Source organism: Fukomys damarensis, unplaced genomic scaffold, assembly GCF_012274545.1.
Source record: "Fukomys damarensis isolate Sample0158 unplaced genomic scaffold, DMR_v1.0_HiC HiC_scaffold_24, whole genome shotgun sequence".
Classification (NCBI taxonomy): Eukaryota; Metazoa; Chordata; class Mammalia; order Rodentia; family Bathyergidae; genus Fukomys; species Fukomys damarensis.
In genome coordinates, this window is record NW_022900936.1 from 13601758 (window position 1) to 13628939 (window position 27182).

The 27182-nt window shown below is 36.7% G+C and overlaps 1 protein-coding gene across 2 annotated transcripts in view; it reads left to right on the forward strand.

Moving 5' to 3' along the window:
- Grik1 (glutamate ionotropic receptor kainate type subunit 1) overlaps window positions 1-14828 on the forward strand; it is a 268271-nt gene extending 253443 nt beyond the window's left edge. For both annotated transcript variants that reach the window (XM_033768030.1, XM_033768031.1), the window contains exon 16: window positions 14406-14828. In XM_033768030.1, the coding sequence (XP_033623921.1) occupies window positions 14406-14561 (156 nt within the window). In that variant the 3' untranslated portion in view covers window positions 14562-14828. The remainder of the gene's footprint in view (window positions 1-14405) is intronic.
- Window positions 14829-27182: the final 12354 nt, after the last annotated feature.

Consider the following 27182-nt stretch of genomic DNA (forward strand, 5'->3'; position numbering starts at 1 on the left):
TTTTTTTTTTTTTTTTTTTTTTTTTTTTGGTACCGGGGATTGAACTCGGGTCCTTGTGTTTACAAGGCAGGCCACTGAACCACTGAGCTAGATACCCAGCCCAGGCTCTGTTGTTTCTAACTTAAAATTTTTAATAATGTCTTTAGAAGGAGTCTCACATTTTATGCTGTACCCTGCAAATTATGTAGCTGGTCTGACAAATAATCTGATTTATAGTCATTTCTTTTAAGTGGAAGCTTTCTTTATGCACCCAAACCTGGGGATGATTTATTATAACTGATTTCTTCTTGAGAGTCTTCCTCAGGATTGCAAAGCCATTGTACAAATACTGAGCATCCCTTTCCTGGACCACACTGTACAAAACTGCCTTTAATTATGAGGGAAATGGACTGACATGCTTTAACTTTCAATTTGCTCTTAAGGTGTCTTGTTTTATGCAACTAATTTGAAAAATAAAAGCTTGTATATATTATGCTTTAATGTGCTGCCCATAATTGCCAGCTTCATTTGATTTGAATTTTCACTTCAACATTCATGCTTGCTTTTGATTTATTCATTTTTTTCTATATTTTTCTCATTTCTTTTGCATGCAAGGCTTTTTGTTTCTTTCATGGACTGCAGTGTAAGCAAACCCATCCAACCAACTCCACTTCTGGAACTACTTTATCTACGGATTTAGAATGTGGCAAATTAATTCATGAGGAGAAAGGGATTTGGACACAGTCTTCAGTTCATACTGTGTAATCAGTTTTTTCTAAGGTGTGCCCAGTAGAAACTGTTTCTTCTAATTGGTGTTGTTGATTATGTCTGTATCTAGTAAGCATACATAACTCTAAGTCCCTATCCCTTTATGCTAGCAAAGTCATGTACAATACTCTAGACATTCAATTCAATGCACTGGAAAAAGGATGCCCTGTATGTTGAACCATGGTCCTATCAGGAGGATCTAGACTCTTTCATGTGTAAATGTAGGGATCTACTCTGTCCAAAGCAGTTATCTTTATTCTGCCTTCACCCATTAAAAATAAGTGACTCTTTCCTCATGAAAAAGGAGAATCAGATTTTCAACAATACAAAGCAGAAAAACCAAATGCTAACTCTGTGCATTTCTTTTCATCTTTGTGACCTTTCCTGCGCCTCTTTCCTTCTCTCTGTCCCATGTGTTCCTGAGGTTCACAAATTTCAAACTTCCTGAAGCTTTTATACATTCAATAAGGACGCATAACTCCACAACAATGTTAATTTTTAATTCAAATTGATCCCACGATTTAAAATGTATTATTTACACAAAGACTTAAAGGCATCTTTTATCTTAAAGATTCAAAAACCATGATCCAGAGAATCGTGGTTGAACTTGAACCTTTGGCACCAGTGCAGAAGAGCATTCCCTAAGTTAAACATCACTCGTGGAAGCACAACGCAGTCAAGAATGATTCCTGGGCAAAAATGAATAGCATCAAGCTCCTCAGTAGTATTTACTTATAGAATATAGTAATCTTCCATCAGTTTAGAGTCTCTAAGGAACTGTGATATTTTTTCAAGATATATTTATTTCTTTGAAGATCGAAGCAAAGTCCTAAGCTGTGAACTAATTCACAGAATCCTGTATTTACTGCTCACCTCACCCTCACTCTTCACACTGATGAACATCTTTCCATGAAATGGTATTTCATTTCTTCCCAGCCGCCCAGGATAGAGTGGTTGTTCTTGAAGCAATCTTTTCTGAGTGATGCCACTGCACACTCATCTCTGTGGATCCATCACCATTATTAATTCATTCCAAGCTTACTGAAGAGAAGGGCAAGGAGGAGAGAATAAATACAGGAAAGAACTTCCATATGCATTAGTTACAGATCTCTGTAGATTTATTTTCCACCTGCATTCAAAGTGCTGTAAGTAATCCCCACACTAGCTGAACTTGGCGACACAGAAAACCAATTGCCTACTTAATTTGTTGTGACAGAGAATGTCTGCTGATCCCTCTGGGCTTGTTTCCCCTTCGCAGTAAGCAGAGAAATTGAAGCTGCCTTTCATCTTCCTCAATATGGGATCAATTGATCTTTGTTCTCCTTAATGGGATTACCTCTTGACACATCAAGTGATCCCCTAAAATATGTTGCTCAGAAGTAGAGATTTGCCATCTGTGTAGTCAGTTTGCAATACCTTCTCCTTGCTTCACTTTAAATAGGTTCTTATTTTGAATCACAAATCTCTACAATCAGCCCTGTATTTCTCCAGTAAAGGAAGTTCAAAGAAGTTGATTTTTTTCCCTGATTGTTTCTCAGTCTCACCTTCCTCTTTAAATAAGTGTACTCTTAAGGAATTACCTATAAATTTTACTACTATTTGCCATCATTGAAGTAGAAGCAACCTACCCTTTGTTTCAAGTGAGAATTCACATTTGTACTTGTTGAGATAAATAGTACATTTTACTTAGTTTCATATTTTATTGTTTCAGCATATAGAAACTGCAAACAACTTCTGTTTACTTTTCCAAAACTATTCAATACAAAAAGTGCTACCAAAAACCTCATAGGCTTAAAGTATAAGTATAAAAATTCAAATTAACAATTACTAATAGACCTTCCCTTTCTACAGAGATCATCATTTAAAAGTTTAATTTAGAGATTTAGGTAAAGAAATGATCTCTTTAAAAATAACATTTACATATTCCTTTAGACTAAACTATCAAAATTGGCTGTTTGATGCTGTTGTATAGTTTTCAAGATATTTTCACATACACCACTACAATCGATTCCTTCGGCAATTTTAATTAAACTTTACTACCAGAAAAACCGATGTCAAAGTCCATGGTTAGAGTCACAAACATTAGGATTGGATGACAATTATATGAATTAGCCAAACTTAGGTTCAAGTACAGCCACTTATAAAATGACTATAGGTTAAGTTGCTGAATTTCTTCTCAGTCTCAGCTCTCTAAGATATAATTTCTTACAGAAACAGGAGCATCATTTCTAAAGTATAAGGCTATTTTGAAGGATTATTTTTCAAAATGAGTTCCACTGTGTTTCTCAAGTCAGATTTTTATGGTTAAATATAAGAGCATCACACTGAATATTGCTTTCCTAAACAATATCTCCATGTGTTTAATTTGTTGTCCTGGATTAAGAGTTTCCAACAAGGTGGAAAACTATTCAGCATTTCCCAAACCTATTAGATCACAGCATTTTGGCTTCTTCCCCCAGAGCTTCTTGGTAGACCAGCATCCCACAGACTGGAATGTCCCCTAGGGAATGTTAGTGTGACAGTGTGACCCTCACCCCACGATAATGTGCCATGCTGCATACTGCGTGTGGCACATCATAACCACACAATAATCATTTATGATTTCGAGTAAATTTTTCACTTCTCTTAGCCTCGATTTCCTTATTTATCAAATGAAGAAGGTATTATACGAATTAAGTGAAATCATTTGCCATAGAAAACAACATGAAGCCACCTATAAAAGTATTATTAGTAAGGATTGGTTGATAAATGTACATTGGTTCCTACTGGAAAAATTAAGTACTTCTCCCTGGTCACATAGTGGTAAGAAAAATTTATCAAACATCTCTAAACAGAGTCAGATTTAGGAAATGGTTTACTAATGTAGAGATTCAAACTCTGCCTTTAAGTCCCATTTTTCCTGCACAAGCACTAAAACTCAGTGACAAGGTCATTTTACCCAAAAGAAAGACCTGGGTTAGCATTACATGAGGATCTATAGTGGAAGTTTTAGACCTCATCTCTAGAATTCCTGATCTAATTAGTCTGGAGGTGCCGCAGGACAATAGTTGTTCCAATGTCCAGTTGATTAAACTGTGTGAGAAGGGTTGAGAATCAATAATCGCAGATTTATGTATATAATCAAAGCTCGATCGTTAATATTTACTTATTTGTTCTAAAGGTAGAGGTATTAATTTCATATATAATTCCGCATTTAACATTCAGTATTCAAGGGACCCGTTACATGGGGAACTCTGAAAGAACTTGTATGTTTTAATATAGATATTGCATGATATTCAATTGGTAATCTTCCCGGCTAATTGTAGAACAGTGCTAGCCCCACTCGAAACTGTCATATAAATAGTTCATTGCTGACTCTCTCCCACTTACATTCTTTACACTTTTCTCCTTCCCCTTTTTTTTCTAAAATTCTTGATATCTCCTAAATGACTGCCAAGAGAACAGGGATCCCTACAGGGTTTGTTGCATTTCGAGTAAAATTTAAATTAAAAACTTAAATTCAGATAAAAACTCTATTTTTACAACATTGGTTCTTAGACTTTACATCAGCACCACATGGAGAAATCATTCACAGTTTAGAGGCTGTACCTCCAGACATTTCTCTTCAATAGATTCATTCCAAGAATCTGCACTTTATATAAAGCCTGAAAACGAATGCCTAAAATTACTTTTATGAAGTATCTTGAATAAAGCAATTTTTCCAAAATTAATTTCTATGCAGGAGTCTTCCCAAAACTCTCTTCAACATTGGTGATTTTTAAATAGCTTTTCGTTCAAGAATATTTCCCAGCAATACTAAATATAGTTGCTTTCCTTAAAAGCAGCTGATAAACATGAGTTTTTAATAAAACTAGCTTGAATATAGCAGTTTTACTCAAACTAGTGGGCAATAATAAGTTTTCATTAAACATCAGCAGCTTGTAGATTGTGCTTTGAGGAAATATTGTGTAAGGTCAAGAGGAGAGTAAGGAACTGTTAAAAGATAGAACAAATGTATCAATAATGATGAATCCCATTATGTTGTTTGTTTTCTAGTAATTCTATTCCCTACCTCACCCCATAAGAGAAAAATAAAGCTTTATTTGTTTTAGACTAAACCTATAAATAAAACTATTATAAAGTATTTTTTCTTCAGGAAAAATGGAACTACCTTTAAAATCTATGGTACAAATATTGCCATAAGGAAAGTCAGCCAGCTCAGGTATGACCAACCAACCTCTGCAAGGTCTATGTGCAAATACCTCTTTGCGTTTGCCTAGCATTATGTCCTCTCCCACACAAGCTATTCGTGGCCAAGCAATACTATAATGAATCCCAATTAATTTCCAAGCACATGGTCTTTCCATAAGTCTATTTCTTAGCATGAACAGCCTTTAAAAGCCAGAGGAAAGCAAAGCATTCTTTCTGTGCTATTTTCTGCACATCTCACTATTCCAAATGGCATTATTAATTAACTCTTATAGATAATGAAAAATCCTGCTTGATGCTGGAGTTTTTAGTTGCCTTTAGGAACCATCCCATTATGCTTCTCACAGTTATGGAATTTTGTGTCCAGATGCACAAGCATATTAAAATCATTTTTGCTTTCAAAACTCCATCGAGATCGGTATCATGAAAAACGAGTTTCTTTCTTGAGTTTTCAAAGATTTTCTATTTGCTAAGATAAGGGCATTCCTGAGATAGAAAATGCACTGTGTGGTTCCACACTCTGCAAACCCAAGTGCAGCTAATGACCCAAACCACACAGCAATGTGTATTATTGCCTTGTGTATGCAATCAGATAGACAAAGAAAATGATAATAAGACCTGAATGGTGGAGTTAAATTTCTGTATTTCTCTTTAACAATTAAGAATTTTTAATTTCATTGGATTAGAGTTATCTTTCTCCTCACTTTTCAACTGAATGGAATGTCCACGCTTATAACATTTCAAAATTCAGATATTTTTCAGCTTCTAAACACAAGGCATCCCTCATCATTTAGTCTTTACCAACCATAAGAACTAAGAAACTACTGTCTTTACATAATCTACCCAAACTTGGCCCATTTCAGATGCTTGTAAGTATCTCACTTCCATTTCTTCTGTAGTTTGGTCAGCTTATTTGACAAGTATGGGCAGAAGCCTATCTCTGTAACTGTGTGAACAAGACTGCATTGGCCTAGAGGTCCAAATATTTGTTTTCAGAAAAGACAGAAATCACTGAACAGATTAAGAAATGATTTTCCAATGTACAAGTTGATGCTGTCTCACAAACCAAACTTTGAAAAATGTATATGCTCCAATAGACTGGTGACTTGCACAATGAAAACCAAGAATTTAGTTCCTCACATAGCTGCCAAATTGTTACGTACCTTGATCGAGTCATTCTAATTCCCTGAACCTCAGATTCCTCATCTCCAGAACAAAGATGCGGCCCTTGGTGTTTTGTTTCAACCACAGTATTTTTTTAAAAAACTAGTAGAAAATAGGAAGGAAATAAAATGTTAGAAGCAGTGAAAATAAAAGTGTTTTGTTCATACGTATTTTCAATGTGGTTGGATGTTCTCTTCAACACATTAAATTTGTATTGGAATAAGAAGAATTGCTTTGCTCTGTCAGTCCTCCAAGCAGAGAAGCATGTTGTGGATGGAAAGAGGCTCACACAACCAGCACAGCACCAGGGAGTGAAAAGGTTCTCATGACATCGATCATAAGCAAATCATTACAACAATGATGGCTTCAGAAGTGGAATGATTCCTAACTTTCATGATAGGCAAAACACGCACAACAGCATAGGGAGTTATTTGAAGCTGTAGAATTGGTTATATCCTTGCACGTCGGGAAAGGGTAGAAGTGGGTGGAGCTGGGAGGAACAGTTAGACTGAAAGTGGGCTTAAGTATTTCTGCTAAAAAGAAACAAGGAAAAAAGAGAGCATGTGTTTATTTTCTATCATTTTTACCCCTTGTCTTCTAACCATTATTAAGTAACAGGAGTTTTATAGGAACTGTTCCCAGGCTAAAAATGAGTCAAACTTTCAGCTTTTGAATTCAAAATTATCTTTGCAAATTTGTAGCACTGGAAAACTGTTGAAAACCATGGCCCTCAATTGCAAGATTCAGATGTTTTGTTGAATAAACCCATTGTTCTAATTTTAAAACTTTCTCGAATTATTAAGAGCATTGCACACTAGCACTAGTGCTGCATACAATTGAAACCTACCTCAAAGTTAACGTACCTTGGGGACAGGGACATATCTTCTAGAAGAAAGGGCATGCAAAGTGTTGCTCTTGGAAATGTATTTTTATGGCCTAACTCAGCCTCTGAGATGTTAAAAAGAGAGACCCTTTTCATGAGAGGAAAATCAACTGCTATGGCTTTAGGGGTAGGAAGCCAGACAGAAGCCAGAGAGCAGAAAATCAGCTACATGGTCTCTGATAGTGACCTTAAATAAAAGAAAGCACTGCGGGTTTTTTGGATTGCTATAGTGCAAATCCACATTTCTGCCACCTCTGGGCAAGGAGAGGTGCTTACTCTGGATTTACAGGGTCCACCTGAAGCTTAATTGCATTGCAGAAACATGACTGTGCTTTTGGATCACTTTTCATCTTCTTTCTATATCCTTCACTGCTGTTATGTCTTTTCTGGGATACAGATAAGTTTTAGCTGCTCACAAGTACCCTTCAGAGAATATGGGAGACCCAGAAGACAGTCCTGGGATGGCCTGGTGATGCCATTGCCCTTCTCTGGTATTTGGGTGCTCTGAAAGCCAATGACAGAGAGGTGGACACAGCCCCTGTAAAGGTGCCATACTTTCCAGGCTGCTTATCCCACTCTTAAGTGTGACCCTGGCAGGCTATAAGTGGAAGGTGAGATCAAGATTCTTCCACCTCCTGGTTGAATTTTTCTCCTTGCAAGAAAACACAAAATAATTCTCTCTTCACACAATATGTTCAGTGCATGTGCTAAGTCCTGAAGGCTCTAAACTGAATATTTAATATCAAACTTGTACAATTCAGAGCATCTCCTTTTTCTTCCTTTAACACACCTTGCTATTATAATTAATACATTCAAAGAATAGAGTCCTCTACAGATCCACAAAAGTTGATTTAAGAACTCAAAGCTACAAATTTAACTATTTTTTCTATTGCATCCCTACCTAAAGGGAAATATATATAAAAGCTCATGCTACAACTTTTGAAATGGAACTTAGAAGAATTGAGGGGTGGGAACCACACAGATTAATATCAGGATGTTGTGTTGTTTTGGTATTAATCTTACTTCTCAAAGGCTTCTGTGAAACTGTCTCTAATGTTGGAGGAAAATGATTTCACATATCCTTAACCATTAGATATGGATCGCAGAGCCCTGGCAGTCAAACTATGTACAAAATTGCTTTTTAACATTCTTTTAAAAATTAAAAATCCATATGGACTGTGCATGCTAGTCCAAAAAATATTTATTTTAATGGGAAAATACATTTCCTAAGTGAAACCTTTAAATAAATGTAAGCCACAAAAGAAGGTCTTTGCATATTGCACATTATCACATAACCCTAGATTTATTTTTGTAATTTAAGAAACTCGGGTAAGAAAACAAGGAATTCTATCAAATGAATTCTTGGAGAGAGGGAGAGAGAGAGACTTCAATCTAGGAACTGAGAAGGCAAAAGTGTTGGCAACAAATCCCAGGGATAGAAGGAAAAATGAAATAGTGGAAAAAGGGACACGGATGTGCTAAGACATGACATTAAAGGGTCCAGGAAAAATAAGCTAGTAGACTGTACATGTGCTAGTCAAGGGTAGGAAAAAAACAGTGATTTCAAGATGGAAGACCTAAGAGGAGCCAATTTAAAGCAAAGAAAGTGCAGGGAAATGGGCTGGACAAGGAAGGTCTCTGTGGTCGTAGGTGGAGATAAGGAATAGTCACCACGTTATGAAGTTGTGCTTCCGTGTCTAAATTTCCTCTACTACGAGAATCATTATAGACCAGGAGATGAGAATCAGGTCCATCATTGTTCCTCAGGCACAAACCAACATCAACGCTGTTCTGGAAGTTTATTCCATAATACAATAATAATATAGTGGTCATTTTTCAGAGGTTCTCTGATTCACCTTTTAAAACCCAAGGATAGGTGCATGAAAAAATGGCCCACGGGTTATGAATAAACTCAGAAGTCATAAAATGAAACTAAATGATGTCCAAATCCTCAGCTCTAGGAGGAAGAACTTCACACAAAGATCGCACATTCATAAGTACTCCAAGGCTCTCCCTCAACCTACCTTCACTTAAATACTAGGACTTGGGAAGAGACGGCAGGAGCCAGAACTCTGCCGTAGGTTATCAAAGCAGAGCTTTTGTGTAGATAGGTGGCCAAACTTTCCAAAGCCTCAAGGTAGCAAGCACACAAATAGGAGCTGGGTTACTATGCCTTTAAAACCTTCTTGACTTTAAGCATAAAACTTGTTGACTCTTCTAGATGTACTGAGAGATTTGCCTGAGGGTGAGAATTCTTAATCCTTCTTGATATAAAAAAATCCATCCATTGAGACATTGATTCCATGAAACTATGTCAGTAATTTAACCAAGCCAGGAAACTGTTGAAAATGTTTTTTTTTTTTAAAGAAAGAGTTGAAGTCACAGTTTGATTTTAAGTTATATCAGGTTCATACTTCAAGTGACAGACTTTACATCTCTAGTGACAATAATATCAATATACTTTGCTTCTATGTGAAATGCGAAAATTTCTTAAACAATATCACAGAGCACTTCAAGTGTCTTTGAATAAGGGGCCTAATAATCTAAAAGGGGAAAAGTATACAAAATGTAAGATTTATGTTATTTTATTGGCTTGACCAGAGCTCTTAAAAAATGATTTGTTGGGAAAAAAAAACACTAAAGGCATAAACATCAAAGTAATTCTCCCAAATGTCCACCTACATGTACCAATGAATGAACAAACTGAATATATAAATGTTAAATTTACAATGAAAAGTCAGTTTAACGTTCACAATCTGATGGCAAATTTGCATCCAATATGAAACCAATCCCAGATAACCTAAATTTTTGAATAGTGCCTATTTAAATCTAATTCTAATGCAGGGTTTTTCCTAGAATTAAAAAAAATCATTGTTTTTCCTTAGACCATTTTTCTGAGGCAATGTATTTTAGGAACAAAACAAAAGGAGCTCTGTGGGTTTCCTCCACAAGTTCAATGACAACATTTACAATAGAAGGGTAAAGGCATAATGAAAAGTGATATATTTTACATTGAGGCTCACACTAGCATCAAAAAAATCTAATATTTGGGGTTAATTTTTAAAAGGTGCCATGAAGTCAGCAATTATAAAGAGAAACACACCAAAGGAGAAGATCAAGGAAATCAAATGAAGGCAGGAGAAGCTGAGGCGAGGGCTTGAGGGACACACTCAGGGAAAGAAGGAAGACACAGGGAAGAGTAATGACATTCAGCAAAACTGAGGAACAGAAGCACAAATTTTTTCTAAAGCCAGGGAAGCTGCAGTTCTAGATAACATTTCCCTTGCAGTCTCAGCAAGCCTAATTGGTTTCTCAGTTTCCTTTGCTCTAAAAGAGAAGTCACACACTTGAACACACACACACGTACACACACACACGTACACACACACACACACACACACTTCATCTTTGAATGGTGTCAGAAATGGCATAAATGTAAATAACATACTTTATTGCTGTAAATGTATTTGCAAGTGGAGTTTCCTGTCAGGCTTTATCATCACAGGGCTTTGTTATAAATGGCCTCACAAGCACATGGAGGTTTAAGTGAAAAGGAACTACAATTACATTCTCTTTCCCTCTGAAGTCTCAGCACCTGTTTTCACGAAGCAGAACACAGCGGTCACAATGTCTTTTCCTGCAAAAACATATTACAAACTGGACACACTGAGTAATAAAAGGTGGTGAAAATTATGTTCCAAATGTGTAAATGATCTATTTAAGTTCCCCACCGATATAAACAAAGGAATTGCTGAACAGAAAGGCATATGATGCCTCAAATGAAAACGAGCATCAACCTTTGCAAAAGAAATAGAAGAAAAAAGAAGTGGGCAAATGCCACAGGGCTAAAATATTTTCACTGTCATGATAAAAATTTTTAAAAGAAAACATATTTACAATGTGCCAGACATTCTACTACATGTCATACACACACAGACACACACAGACACACACAGACACACACACACACACACACACACACACACACACCAGTTCATTGAATTCTCATGGTAGATCCATGAAATGGATTCTACTAATATCTCATAGATATAGACACTGAGTCAAAGAGAAAATAAACACTTCGCTCAGTTTAATGCAGCAACTAAACCCCATACCTGAAGTTCAAACAGCAACACTCTGAGATGTCAGTGATAGAGTCCAAAGTATAATTCATGGGCATGTATGGATCCATTAAAATATAAACCAGAGATAAATAGAAATATCTAAGATTCAAGCTGCTGCTGGGGGCTCTCCCAGGCCACAGTGTACCACAGGACATCACTACAATATTCTGCCGTCAGTCACAGTGCTTTCTGGAGACAGCAGCTAGCTAAGTGTTGCTATGTTTGAAACTTTCTGATGAAACCAGAATCTAGATATTTAAACTATCGTGTTTAAAAATAATGCTTCCACATTTCTATGAGTATGAGAAAGTCAGAAAAACCCTGGCCCAGAAGTGAAAGCTCTCAAAAGCTTATTTCTGTGTTTTTGATTCTGAGTTTCAAACTCAATCTTTGTATGTGACATGGATCTTTAATTCCGAGACTATAAAAGGCGAGGTAATTAGTGAATAGGAGTCCCTCTCATGCCACCCTGTGAGATCCACTCCAGGCTGAGAGGTGACCTTCACTGCTTCATTTCCTGTGGGTATGAGAATGTGTGGTTTTACTGGAACTCAGGCTGCCGGAGACCTTAAAGGTCATCCTTCCTTGTGACTGCAACAAAAAGTTGGAAGCAGAAAGGTCAGCCCCAATAACTTGCCATTTTCTTTCTGACAGAGACAAAGCAAGAATCAAAAAGAAATCACTGTTTGTGGCCAAAGACAGAAACCAGACTACCTATAAAGCTATATTTCTATTCATTCTCACATTGGAAGCAAGAAATGGCTACAGTACTTGGGGTTAATCAAAAGAATAAAGATGCTTGTTGTATTTTAAGAGAGTTAAAATTGGGGGGAAGATTTTCTTTTGAAAGCAAAACAATTGAAGCATATTGTCAGGCTAAGACCTATGACCACCTCTCTACCCAAAATAAAGAAGGCAAGTTTCAGGCAACAATTTCTTCATTGCATCTCTATGTACTCAGGAGGTTCCTTGGGATGTAGTAAAATGAAATATCTAAATTCAAATACATGGAAACTGAAATAAAACAGAAAGATTGAAATTCTTTTTTTTTTTTTTTTTGGTACCACAGATTGAACTCGAAATTCTTTACCATTGGTATGGGGAAATTGCTTCTAAAAGCTATTTTTAATAATTTTAAAAAATTAAAAATCAAGATACAGATAACTTCCAGTAAAAGCAAGTGGGCCCAGGCAGTCCAGAGGGACTGAGTTCAAATGCAGGCTTCTCCTTCCCAGGTAAATTACGTAGTATCCCCAGTAGTAAATTTGCCCATCTCCATAATAAATACATCACCCGCTTCATGAGGTTATTGTGAGGTCTATAGGTGGTAATGTAAGTTCCTTGGTACTTGCTTCTTTTGCTTCCTTCTTTCCCTACATTTTTATGATCTTTCTGAAACTAGAAATGTCCTATATAAAAAAAAAACCCTCCAGTGAAATAAACTTCTGAGCAAAGCCCACAAAACACTAATACAACACTGTCTATCACAGTAACACTATAAAATACACATTTCATCTTAGTCCTAACACACAGACTACATGGTATGATGCTAAAATAAATTCTGCTTCATTTGCAATACACTTGTTGTATCATTTTTGAAGTATAGTTCATAGAAAATTTTTCCGGATGTTTGTTTGTGCGTGTGCTACTACACCCCCTCAATTCACTGAGGCCATAATTTACCATTTGAAAAAAAAATTAACATACATGATCTGAATGTCCAGCTTTTATTACCACAGGAAAATGGAAATAAATTTCAAATCTTATAAACACATGCTTAAAAGAGACAAAAAACCTTATGCAAAGAATTAGTTTTGCAAGAGGTGTATGTCTAGAACCTAACCTTCTACATCTGACTTTCAAATTAAGCACAGAATTTTAAAAGCTACTGCATCAAGTTCTTTTAGATAAAGTTAAATGTAAATTTTCAAAATTACATGGTGAGTGTTGATACACAAAGACCACATTACTTAGATCTTTGCAATCATGAGAGGCCAGTTTTTCCTACAAGGCACTTACAACCTAGAGAAATGATCTTGTAGCTTGTTGTCTGACTCTTAACCTATCCCTTTTGGTGAGCCAGTGCTAAAATGTTAATGTTTGCACTTCTATGGTCTTCACCAAAGACTCTGTGGGGTGTTTTTAGATTTTTCTTTTTATTATAGTAAAACTTTATAACTTGAGATCTATGCTTTTTAGCAAATTACAAGCGCATAATACAATACCATTAACTATAGGCATAATCCTGTATGGTAGACCTCTGGAAATTACCCATTTTGCATAATTGAAACTTTATACAGTGAACACCTATTGCCCCCCCATTTTCCTCTCATCCAGCTTCTGTCTAAGGCTATTCTTTCTGTGTCAATGCATCAGACTATTTTAGATGTTTCATGCAATTTTTTATCCTTCTTTGCAGGCCTATCTCACTAGAGGCTACTTTAAAAAACATCAAAAACAAAACTATGGAAACCCTTAAGTAGGAATTTATCACTCAAAGATGTTATCTTGGACAGAAGAAATGACATCAAATTATGTTTTATTGGGTCATTTATATACTGTGCATGCGAATATAGTTCAATTGTAATGGAGATAGATGTATATAATATATCATCTGCATATGTGTAACATTGGATCATCATAATTCCATTTTCTTTTGCATCATGTCATCATTTTGCTGTACAGTTCAATACCACATCACTTTTCATTTCAACCACAGCTGCATCATTGCTGCTGCCAGAATCTCTGTTTTTTGGAAAAAATATACAATTTAAAATTGTTTTTTTTTCTTTTTTTTATCAGAAAGGAAAGTCATCAAGACTTAGATTTTATTTTAGGAACAAAGTAAGGTTTCATGGGAGAAAAAAACAAAGCCTTGGTGTAGAGAAGGTTTGTTCATTTTCTATAGCATTACTGAAGTGTCCGTATGCCTTGATAAACCTATCAATGTTTGGATCATCTCAATGGGGGAAATGCCTTAATTTTACTCTATTTTGGTGTCTCAGCAAAGGTAAGTTGTCTATTTTGAGAGTCTTGAATTTTCTCTGTTTGGGTAGTTTCATACTGGTGCATTTGTGAATGAAACTGTAAAGTTTGACCAGCTAATTTACTGCCTTGGTGTCTTTGAGTAAAAAAGATGGGTGGCCAGTGGGTGGAGGAGGTGGTGAGGGGAACCAGGCAGTTGAACCAGAGAGCTGCCTTAAGACCAGTATCTTGTGGTCATAAACTGTAGACAAGAAACTGCATAGACTGGAGATAGGTTCAATTAAACTGATGCTCTGTTGTCTCATATTCTCTAGTGTCTCTCTTTCAATGCCATCATGGAAGAACTGGGAATCTCACTCAAGAATCAAAAAAAATTAAAGAAAAAGTCCAGAACTAAGGGGAAATCTTCTTTCACAAGTATTCTTACTTGTCATCAGAGACGAACTCAGAGGAAAGAGACTGTGGCATGATCCAAGAAAATACCTGTAGGAACGTTCTGGGAAGTAAAAGGATATGCACATTTTGGAAGAAGGATTTCTGATAAATGTGAGATGCGTTTCCATATATCTATATCCTTAACTCTAGTTATGGCTATAGATATAAGAAATGCAAAATTTTTAAAATTCATGGAAATTACACAGGAAGTGGCATAAGTTCTTTTGAAATGAATTTGTATGCACACTTATTTTGCATTTTCTCTTTTGCCCCAATAAATTGCTGTGTGTACTTTCTAAATAACAATAAAAAACAGGGTTTTTTTTCCTTTTTGTTCTGTTTTTTGTTTTGTTTCAGAACAAGCCTGAGCTTTTGTTTCTTCTCTGTTACTTGCTCCATTCAGAGTGCTGAAATGCCAGCTGTCATCTTCTGTTGAGGCTACAGTTTTGAAGACCCTGTTACTAGTTAAGGCACAGAGTCTTTGGGGGAATTGTTTTTCGCTTCTGCATCTAGTTACTGTACAGGGTAGAATGAAACCATTCGTCTTTGCACTCTAACATCTAATTTTATAAATAGGTTAAGTGGTATTCAGGACATCAGTGAGTTTACTACAAAGGGATATCAAAAGGGTTAAGTGCATTCAAAAGAACAAGTGTTCCCCAATCCTGTGGCCCTGTTCTGGGTTCTGGGATACCATGGTGATGAAGGTAGAAGGGGCTCCTGTCCTCACACCACTTGTGAAACAAAGGAGAAGAAGTCTGTTACTCAGAGCAAGATTGGAACTGTCTTGGTAGAAGTCGGAAGCTGAAAAAGCATGCACAAGTATTTACCTGGGGCTCAGGCAAGAAACAATTCCTGCATGAAGAAATAACGAAGTTAACATTTGTGGGATGACCAGGAAGGCGCAGGTGAAATGGAAACATAAGACAGAGAAGGCAAGGGTCTGACGCTGAGGAAACACTGTATTCAAGGGTCTTGAAATGAGAGAGAAAAGGGACATAGTGTCAGAGGGGAACAGAATATGTGCAGCTAAAATGGACAACACAAGTTGGCCTGTGTATCAGCAAGGAGCCACATGTAGGTTGTGGCTGCATAGAAATTTGAAGTTCAAATCTGAATAAATAGAGAAGAGCCTCACGCTTTTTAAAAGATGAAAATAAGTTTATTATAAAAGTACAGGAGATATGAGCATAGTCCAATGATATATTACTGCACACTGAGGCAGGACTCAGCACCAAAGATGAAGGGGAATCTTCTGGGTAAAGATCTTGCATGAGACAGAGCCTTTGAGAGAGAAAGTGCTCCAGTGTGTTAGTTTCTTTTAAGTACTGTGTTCAGACAAAAGTGACTTGGCAGCAACAGTCCTGTGTGGCTAGAAGGGATCATTCCAAGCCTTGGACAGAGTCCGGCAATGGTCAGTTTTCTGTGTGTTAACAGTTATCTCGATGTATTTCTTTCCCAGGAGGCAGTCAGCCTCTGTGCAGAAGGCAGCAGCCCAGGTCATTTCCCTGAACATCCTGCATTTCACTGAGCCTCATTTTTAACCCTTTCTCTGACAGCCCGATAGGTAGCAAACATTCTGGCTAAGAGTAAAGGGGAAAACATAGAAGGAAAGATAGTGAGAGACAGAGAGAACGATCACATCAGAAAGCTAAGCCAAGTTAAGCCGAGTCACAGCAGTGGCACAGAGACTGCAGGGTGGTGCGAGTCATTTTCAAAGACAACCCAAAGAGCCAGTAATTCACAAAATGCTGATAAGGGAAAGTGCAAAAAAGAAAAATTGCTGCCATCAAGGCAGGAAGTCTCACCTGGGGAACTGGAGTGTCAGTCATTCTTTTGGGACACAATGGAAAAAGTTGGCATCGATTCAATATTACATATAATTGAATTCCATTAGTTTCTTTTGCATTATTTTATAATTCCAAGACAGTTTTAATCTGGCCCCTTCCAATATTCAGAATTTAAAAGTATTTCCAGACATAAAGAGACAAACAAAAAATCTTTAAAATGGTAACAACAGACTTTTTGGACAGATCTTTTGCTTGACTGTAGTCTGTATTCAGATTTAATATCAATCAGAAGATTCACTGACAACAAATAAAAGAAAATGCCTCCTAAAGAATTAGGATGAGAATATTTAAAATTTATAGGCAAAAATATGATGAGTGAACTAGATGAATATGGTATGATGACAAAACAGAGTGATACTAAATGCAGTGTGTTTAAGTTTTTTAAACACTGTAATAAAGACAGTGTCATCAGTTCCCCCCATATGCCCCCTTACTCTGAACACACTTATCCAGCACTCTTGCCAATTTCTGAAACAGTTCTGGAAGTCCTGTCTAGTGAATACCTTTAATTGTATGGCTGTAGCTGCTTTGATGCCCTGAATCAATTCAGAACATTTACTTTTCATGGTTATATTGACTTTGGGGAAGAGCCAGAAGTCACAGGGTGCCAGATCCAGTGAATGAGGCAGATGAGGATGCACTATAATGTTTTTAGGGACCATTTTTCCATTGTATATTTGGCAGCAATGTTTTCCATGTTTTTGCCACTTTTAAGGTTCAATAACCTCTCTCCTCTCCCATGCCATGACTGAATTTTCATTCTAAGTGTATAATGCTTTCTATGAAAAACTTTCTTCAAAATATATTGATAGATAATAGGAAGTAGGGAGCTAGATCTTTCTCAAAGGTGAAGGCAATCAAGAGACGGAGGGAGGTGAGAGGGAATGGAGAAAAAAGGTATGAAAAAAAGATGAAGGTGTGTTATATACATTTATCAATTCCGCACAGGAAATGTAAATATCAAATACTGCAAATGTGTGCAAAAAAAGGGAAGGGACTCAAGAGATGGGTGGATGGAAGGGGAAGCTGGGAAAAGGAGAGAGTATGAAAAAAGGAATCAAGATGTATTATGTTTCAATTCCACACAAGGAATATAAACATTATGAACTATAAATATGTACTATACATATATACTATGAAATATATATATATGTGTATATATATATTTGTGTGTGTGTATATATATATATATATATATATATACACACACATACACACATAAAACTGCAGAAGAAAACTTTTTATGTCAACTATTGATCTAGTACATAATCATCTTTCTACCTGGTATTTTCATATCAGAAATCACATTTGATGCTTATGCGAATGCCTGTATACCTGTGTGTCTGTGTGTCTCTGTGTTTTAAGAGGAACACAGCTCATGAATTCAGAGGAGAGGAGAAAAAAAATTGTAGAAGATATGGAAGCTGGTCTAAAAACTCCCTGGGAACAAGCATTAATCTTGAGACTTTTATCCATTCACAAAAGAAGTAACTCATATGGAGTTATACAGAAATCAATGGCAAAGTTAATTAAAAACTAGATTTAACATTTCTTCCTTCAGCAGTTTCTTCAGTCTAAAAGAAACAGATTTCTCAGGTGAGATATTCAGGAAGAGAGGGGAAGGTCAGTGTTGACTGAAAGATGATGTTCACAGTTAGGATTATTTTCTTTTCAAGTTTCAAATCTATGCCTCACCATATTCACTGTAGGAGAAAAGGGGAGAGAGAAGATTCAACACTTGCCTTGCCCCATGAGGCCAGAGATGCATCTAGGGCTCAGTCTTTCATTCTTAGTCTAAAAGAAGCTAGAAGGAGACAAAAATAAGAAGGAAGAAAGTTAAAGAAAACTAGCTGGAGATAAAACAGATTTGATCAGCATTTTTCCCTCCTATCTCAGCAGTTACAGCTTTAATTTAACTCTTTGCTTTATGTGAAAGAACTAAATGAGCTCCTAATCAAGCCGCTCCTGTGGCTGGTATTTCAAAGGAGGAACAATAAGGGGAAGTAGTTTGTTCTGAGAAAGATAAACCAAGGAACTCTCCAGGTAGTGCGATTTTTAAAGAAATAAAAAACCTACTATCTGAAAATGTGTGGCCAACCAGATCTGGAGGTTCAGATTACAATCTACTCATTGAGGTCACTTGGTGAACAGCTCACACCCACCCCTCCACCTTGCCTACAGCAATGGGAGGAGAACAGGTATTAGCTGACCAAAGATATCCAGAGGGAAGAAGTGTCAAAACTTCACCTCAGGGAAAGAGAATGAAAAATGAAAAAATTAAGATGCGTCATGTACATGCGCCAGCTACCCATAAAGAATGTAATCATTATATATCACACACATGTACTAATAAAAAACAAGATTTAGGATAAAAAAAAATCAAAGAGGTTAGAAAAATAGAATAGATTGAATGGTAGAACATTTAAAAATTTCAAGGGTTAGAGTAAGCAAGCCCTTCCACCACGGCAGTGCAATGCCTGGTGAAGTTGCCTCACCCAGTGAAAAAGAAATATACAAAGACACTAGGACTTCAAAGGAGCACTCAGCTCTCAGACCTGGTCCTGCCCATGAAGGGAAACTCCTGGTTATATTTCCCTTTAAAAAGCAATGTGGAAAAGAAGCAGGAGAAAATAAGAACAGTAAATCTACCTGAATCTACACATGCATCCTATATTTTCAAGTAGCAACTCAAAGCCCCATGAGCCATGGGCACAAAATGACCCACACTAAACCATCCTGACAGGTTAACATCCAGCAATCCAGAGCCTTGTAGGCAGGTTTTGCAGGTGAGTCATGGCCCTCAATGCCATGCCGCAGATATATGGAAGGACTTTCTTTGAAGGTTTGCTTACAAACTGTTCAATTAGAGAAATTTATTTAATTTTTAGGCCGTAATGTAGACTCCAAAAATGGATGGTACCTGGTATGCTGGTTTATTTATAATCATATCCTTCGTCCTTTCTCTTCCCCTTCATTTTTTAATCCCTTTTTCTTCACTAGTTTGATGATCATTCCATTTTACCCCAAACAGTTTTGCACTCAGTTGAAAACCATGAAGACCTATATAGGTTAAGAACTGCCTTTCTCTTACAAGAGTCTCAATATGGGCAATAAATCATAGGATATTTTTCTCATTGACCCTGCAGCTTCATCTTCCTGTCAAACACAATGCTCTACTAATGCTACTGACATGTCCTCTGACGATAAAACAGGAGCCCCACCCAAAGGTGTAGACAAAAGATAAGGAATCACATACTTCAAGAGAGTAATCTGGATGATCCAAGAGGAGTCAGAGTGACCTGGACGTTTCACTTGGACATTATGAGAAAATTAGACACACACACACACATACACACACACACACACACACACACACACACACGTATCCCATTGTCTTAGCCTCATCTGAGCTAAGATCTCAGTAACTTATCAAGGTTACATCATCAGATAATACTAACAATAGTAATTTCTGCTATTATTTAATGAACATGCGGTAAATTCAAGGACTCCGTGTGTACCTCACATTTGCCAATATAATACTTATAGAAATCCTAAAGTAACTATTTTTACAATGAAAAACTGTGATTGAGAAGGGTTAGACAGCTTGCCCATAGTCACTTACGTATTAACTGGTAAATGGTACAACACAATACCTCCCACATCATCACAGCCACATCCCACTTCCTCTAGCCATACAGACTAACTTCCATCCACCAACCTAAGCTTGGTCCCAGGCATGCACAAACTCAAATACTCTGCACCAACTCATAAGGTTGGTACTTTGCATCATTATCTGCATTGCAGAAAAAGAAACTACATGAAAAGAACTGAAGTAGCTTTTGAGACCACACTGCCAGTCGGTTAAGATCTCCTAATTTTAATCGGAGTCTACAACCTGGGCTCTCAAAGCCACCATACCATCACATCTTTTTATTTTAATGTAAATTTAGATTCAATATTCAAAGAACTGCTTGTAGGTTAATTAGTCATCTCTCATCATCTATTAATAGGATAGATGCAAAGATATCCATCTGTGGCTCCTGGGAGCTCTATTTAAGCCTGTCCATGCGTTACCAGGACACGTAAATACTAAAAGGTCATCTCTAACCATTAATGTTTAATAAAATGTACTCTCTGACAAGTAGCTTGTGGATGACTTGTACTAGTGATTTGAAATTAGTTTGAACACTTCACATTCCTCAGGCAAGCTATTTGGGCCATACTGAAAACATACAGATGGTGTGATACAATTGTTCCTAGGTATCAAGCCTCATCGTGTTTCAAGCAGTCTCATAGGTGACCATTAAAATATGAATTCAGAGCAGATTATAAACTAGATTGGCAAATCTTAATATTTCTCTTAAATTTCAATCATTCTACACTGATTGTTCAGCCATTTGCACAAAGTGGGTAATAGACAAAAACTGTACGAGGAATGGACAACCTCTTGAACACCTCTTGCCACAGACATCTGCCCCTGACTGAAAAACAGAGTCCTTGCCTTTGAGAAGATTAGAATTGAATAGGTCAAATTTCTGAAGAGACGTTTTATTGAGACACTTGACTTTTATAGACTGTAGTTGCAAATGCTATTGAGTTTTCCTCAGATTTGCATCTCCATCTGCCAGTGATAAACACATGCTGGTAAATTCTTCAGCAAGAGACTGGGAACCTATAACAATTTCAGTAAAAGGAAACATATACAAGACCAAGACTTTCAAGCATTCAATATCAGGGAGAATTTTAAATGTGTTCATAAAGTCTTTAGTATGTGTGGATCTGTCATTAAGCTATTTCCAAAACTTCTCTGAAGAGGAGGATTGTTTTCTTTGTCTTCATGATGAATTCTATACCTACAGCAGCAAAATAAAATGTGACCATTTTTAATAAAGCCATATCAAGCCTTAAAAAGTAATTTGGTGGCATTAAGCATAATAAGCTAAATTGCAGGAATGAAAGAAACATTTTCATTAAAGTTTTTAAAAAATGACATTCAAAATTCCAATGTAGGTATGGAATTGAGTCTACATTTTCTCTAGGGAACAAAAATAACAAACTATAACTAGAATTTTCAGCTCATCATAACAAATATATAATTATTTTTGACCTTTTCATAACAGCCCAACAAATATAGCAATTCATAAGCATGCACGTTGCAAATGAAATTAATTGCAAAGGGATCTTTCTCTGAAATGTTTAATGATCTCATCATACAAATTTCCTGGATGATTTCCTTTCTCACTTCCTCCTAAAAATAACACTGTTAGGGGCCATGCACCAGGTTAATCTCATCAAACCAGAATCAACCAATGCCTACATTTGGCTCATGCTCAGGTTTTCTCATTCACGTGGAAGCTTTTTTGTTCTCTCCTCTTCTCCATCTCACTAGATGTGAACTGACATGAAGACTCAAAGTCAAATGCCCTGATTGTATGAAGTGTCCCCTGATTCCTTCCCATTCTGTCTTTGTCTCCTGTTAAACTGTTTAATCTGAAAGTTCTTTATTTTATTTTGTATATGGGTAAGTATTTTGTTTCACATCTATATCGGCCTCCCTACCAGCACTCCCAGTGATGCCCCCGTTGTGTAGGATGTCATACCATTTAAATGTTCAAGTGAACCCAACCAAGGCCACTAAATTACCCTCTCCAAATATGGAATTTCCTTCATTACATCCATTCTGAGACTCTCAGACACAACTTAAATTCATGTTTTCCCTCCCTAATTCCCTCTTTGTGTTTTCCAAATCTTGTATTTCTGCCCCAAATATATAACAAACCCTAAGTCCCAGAAACTCACAAAGTCCATCAGATCTTTCAAAGAAGAGCTCATGTGAGGAGATTCTTCATAGGTGAAAGTGTCGGAATCTGTCAGTGAAATCTACAAAGTTATTTATTTGCAAAGTAAAAGTCGAATCTAGACTCCTGAAGTATATAACTTATTATCACAGGTAACCATACACCCATGAAAGGCAATGCCTCAAAAATCTACAAATAAAAACCTAAAAGAAGGAAGGATGGAGGAAAAGGAGGGAGGGAGAAACAGAAGGAGGAAAGAAGAGAATAGGAAGGAAAGAAGGATGAGGGAGCTCCCAGGATCAGTTAAAGAGAGCTACCAGTACCTCCACATTTATACGTGTGATATATAGGTGTATAGAGGTGAGTGTTTTACAGAGGAGTTGCTGTCACCTGAAAGAGGTGGGTTTTAATTGAGTAGGACACAACTGATAAGAATGACCATATTCCAACATCAGTTACCAAAAGATACTAATGCTACTTTTTTGAAAGAATAAAGTGTTCCAAATTGTCTGATGTGTAGATACTGCTCTTCACCAAAGTAGAAAGATGAGCTGTGAGGTCTACCAAACTCCCAGCCAGCTTTATTGTTCTATTTTGTATTTAAAGTCATTTAAAACTCTATCACATGTGATTGTTCATTTTACCCCTGACCCAGCACAATGGTTGAAAACTGAGAAGGAGAAAGAAAGCATCAAGTACCCTACTTTCTTTTTAAAATGTCATGAAACACATGGCCAGGTACACTTTCTCATCTACCATCACGTCCTTCCTTCCTACTCCCCAACTTTTAAAGCAGAAGTCTGCTGAAACAAAGCATGAGAGACAGTTCAGATCATCCAGCTATTGGATAGGGGTGGCTGTTTTTATGGAGGAAGGAAAAATGTCCTCCCTACCAGCATCATGAGGCAAATGAAGGGAGGCCCAAGCAAACCCATCAGGATGATGGATTTCAAGCAGGACTGGCTGGTATTTTACCCACCTGTTGGAAACCAGCTGAGATGACCTCATGTCCGCCTGAGCCAGTGGTGTGGAAAAACTACAGAGGAGACGGACTTGAACTTGCCACTTTTTATTATGGGAAAACATCAGAGAAGTTTTGTTATATCCACATGGTAAGAAGCTTAATCAAAGGAAAGAGCTAGAACTTGCCATGAAATATTCTTTAAACAATAATTTTTATGGCATTATTCATCACTGCAGATTTTTAAAGGGCACATTATTACCTTCGATCACAGCATCAATAGATGCCGCAGTAGCATTTTCTACTTTATGTTTGTCCCAGGAACTCTGTGTGACCTTAGTACAGCAGGTTTTGCAGTCCCTGTACTATGCCCTAAAATCTTCAATCCAAATCATACTGCTTTTGTAGTTAAAAATTACTTATGAAATTATAAATCATGAAAAGTTGGTAATATTTTTAAGACAAAGATAAATATATCCTTTCTTTCACTGACAGTATAACTAAAACTTTGGGGAGATTTACTGAGAACAGGGGACTTGGTTTTTCATCAAAGTACTCTTAAAACTATCTTCCTATGAGTAAGATTTTTCCATCAGCTTCATAGGTGATTATCTGAAAGAGGTTCCTTACCGTCAGCCGAGATTCCCTGAGCTTTTCAGAAAAATCGCCTTGCAGATGCTTCAGAAGCTGGCTAGAGAACCCCAGAGAGGCTGTTGCTTTATTAGATGGGATTTTTGCCTTTATTTATCCCAGTGGGATTCTTTCTTTAGAGTTGGCGAGACCTCTTTGGACTTCCTTTCAAAAACCAAACATGATTCTTGAATCTGAATTTTATCCTTTCATTTACTCATTATTCAGCTGGAGGCACATCAAATTTCTTATCTTAGTTTCATGACAAAAATTCAATGTCATGGAAAAAATGGAACAGGAAAGGCAGTTTCATAAAGGTCTATTTCTTGAACAATGGGTAGAGTCAACAACAGGAACAATGTCCAAAAACAATGTCCCTAATAATTGAAAGAATGGGGGGAAGAGCAGTTACTAGAACCTACAGATTATTTAACAGAAGGCCATCCAGTAGGCACTGTGGCTTTAAGTAGAGAAATCCACCCATTGTGAACATGCAGTCCAGGTTAGATGAGGCCACAAATTTTTCAAGGTTCTGATTTCTCCTGTGTCTCATCAAAACCCATATTTGTACCACTGGTCAAGGGATTCTATTGATCCTTACTTGAAAGGCCACTGCCATAGAACAAAATAGAAAATAGATGAGCAGGCACATATATAACATCCAGCATAATAACCAACCTAATATTTTCTTCTACAATAGTATTTATGTGGCTCAATAAATAATTAGTATCATTCAAAAATAGCATATCATAAAAGGAAAATCCAATATGTCTTATGAAATCTACTCTAACTCATTTGACATTACTAATGTTATGCTGCTTTCAAGAAGAGGTAAGGAGTAAAATTAAAATCAATATAGGGTATTGTAGAATTGGAGGAGAAAGAACTATGTTCAAACATCTGGACTTGCAGTTAGAATCAGGTGTGAGTCTCTGTTTTGGCAGATTTCTAGAAGCACAATCTGAAGTAAGTTATCTACCTTTCATTGGACCTCAGGGTATTATATCATCAAAGAGCCTATTAACAATACATATGTTGTACCTAACATAAGTCATCTTATTTTGTTATTTTTAGTACTATTGTCATTTTTAAGTCTGAAGTTAAGTAGAGAAAAAGAAATCCCACTAGGGAGTCTGGACCTTGCCATCAAAACAAAAGAGAACACACAATGTATATGCAGGAGATTCTCATGTTTGTCTCAGAGTTTAACTGAAATATTCAGTGTCCAGAGGACACTGCCCACCTCCAGAATCACACAAACTCTCATAGGGATCCTTCATATTCACTGTCATTTTTAATTTGCAACACGCCCTTATGAGACACCACAACAACACCGAATAAGCTGTAACATAGTTTCAAAGAGCAGGGACGCTTTTTCCTAAGTTTCTAATGTTACCAATGTCCCAAAATATACCAGTATATGAGACGCGGCTGGTCCCTCTCCAAGTTTTTCAGTGGAAGTCCTGGCTTGAAACTGATAACACACCCTCAGAACCAAGGAAGTTTGGTTGAAAGGACAACTTTAGAAGTGAAGGCGCAAGATCCCAACAATGAATGTAACTGTACTGTATCCCTAAAATGTACCAATAAACCCAATTAAAAATTTTTTTTAAAAAGAAGTGAAAGCAAGACTGAGGGAAATCAGTATGGTTGGACATTATCATCATCCATCATCCAGAAGGGACAGCAAGGGTAAATAATGTGACTAGAAACCAGCAAGGTCACTGGCCATAAAAACCAAACCACTCAAGAAAATTTATGGCTGTAGGTAGAAGATGCAGCCTCTGCTGACACCACTACGAGCAGGGGTGTGAAGACACTGTGGGCAATTGCTCAGATAGAGTTCCCACTGGACAAATTGCGCTACAAACTATGTGGAACCTGAGAAACTGATAAGGTGTGAGAAGTCAGCTTTCTGGTACACAGAGCAGGACACTAGTAAATAGAATGGAGAATAACCAACAGAAGCTCTGTGAAGTCAAACTAAAATGAAGCCCACATGAAAACTTATGCCTCCAAAAAGATATAGAAAATGTTCAGACCCAGAGAATTATTTTACAATCTTTATTAAACATCAAGAAATGAAAGATAATCAACATGTCTTAATAGAGCTATTTGAACCATTGGGCCAAAGACTAGAATTGGTTTGAGAGTGTTCTGCCTCCTTATGGATATTTAATTGCCCATTCTAGAACCTGGGCTAGCTCCAGACCTCCCCCACTGGCCCATGTCTCTTTTGTTGCCTACTAACATACTTGAGAGATGGATGACATGAAGATGACCTGAATCCTTCCTACCCACTTGTCACCATTATTAGTAAGCTCACCACTTACATCAAGCAATAGACCCAAAGGTCATAATAGTGGCTTTCACAGAACATCAGCAAATAGTCCCTTCCTGGTGATGCTGATGGAGGAACGTCCACTGGGGCAGGCATTATTGAGCCCTGGCCATTTTTCCTACGCAGTCCACCTGGTATTTCAGTGTAGCTCTTCCAAAAATTCATCTCATTGCTGTAACTACTTGAGTTAAATTGTTAGTAGAAGTTCTTTTTCTCTAACAGTAATCTAGATTGTTTGTTCTTTTCCTCCTTCTTTAAATTTTCCAAAATTTCCAATGTTGAAAAATGGAAAAGTACTTTTTGAAAAATATCTTAGTTCTACTGCTTCAAAACAGAAAAGCAAAACAACAAGAGCACTTAAAAAGAAAACATAACTTTGTATGGAAAAAAAGAGAATAAAACAAACAATTTAAATGAACTCAAGGCTTCCTTTTGTAGGCCAGATTTTAAATTTTCCTGCATCAAAAGGCAAAACATCTGTGCTTTGAAGGTCATAATTTATCATGAAAAAGCTGAGTTACCTCAGGAGTGTAAGGTATTTTCAAATTAAAACAGATATTTTGGTATCTGAAGCAAAGTAAAGCCACTGAATAAAATTCAATTTCTATATGATATTTTAATAACCTCTTATATGAGACACATATAAGGAAACTCCTCTAAGTTGACTAAAATTAAATGTTATGATTTAAAGAAACCAACCATTATCTGTAAAGAGAAAGTTTAAATGTATTGCCTGATGATAAAAGGAGAACAAAAGTATTCACTAATAGAGCTACTATTTAATTTAGCAATAAGCAGAAATTAGTGGAAAACAAAAGAATATGTAAGGTTATATAGAGAGATAAAATATTACACTTTTAGATGTTGTAAACTTCTACTTAGAAAAGCTAACAGTCTCAACAGACTGTTAATATTAATGAGAATTCATCATGGCTGTCAGATATGTAGCAAACTAAACTATAGAAATCAATAGCAATGTTCTACATCAGAAATAATTACTTACAATATATAATTCAGGCAGGATCTTATTCATATTTTTATTCTCTTAAAATCAAGTGAATAGTAAATTCACCGAA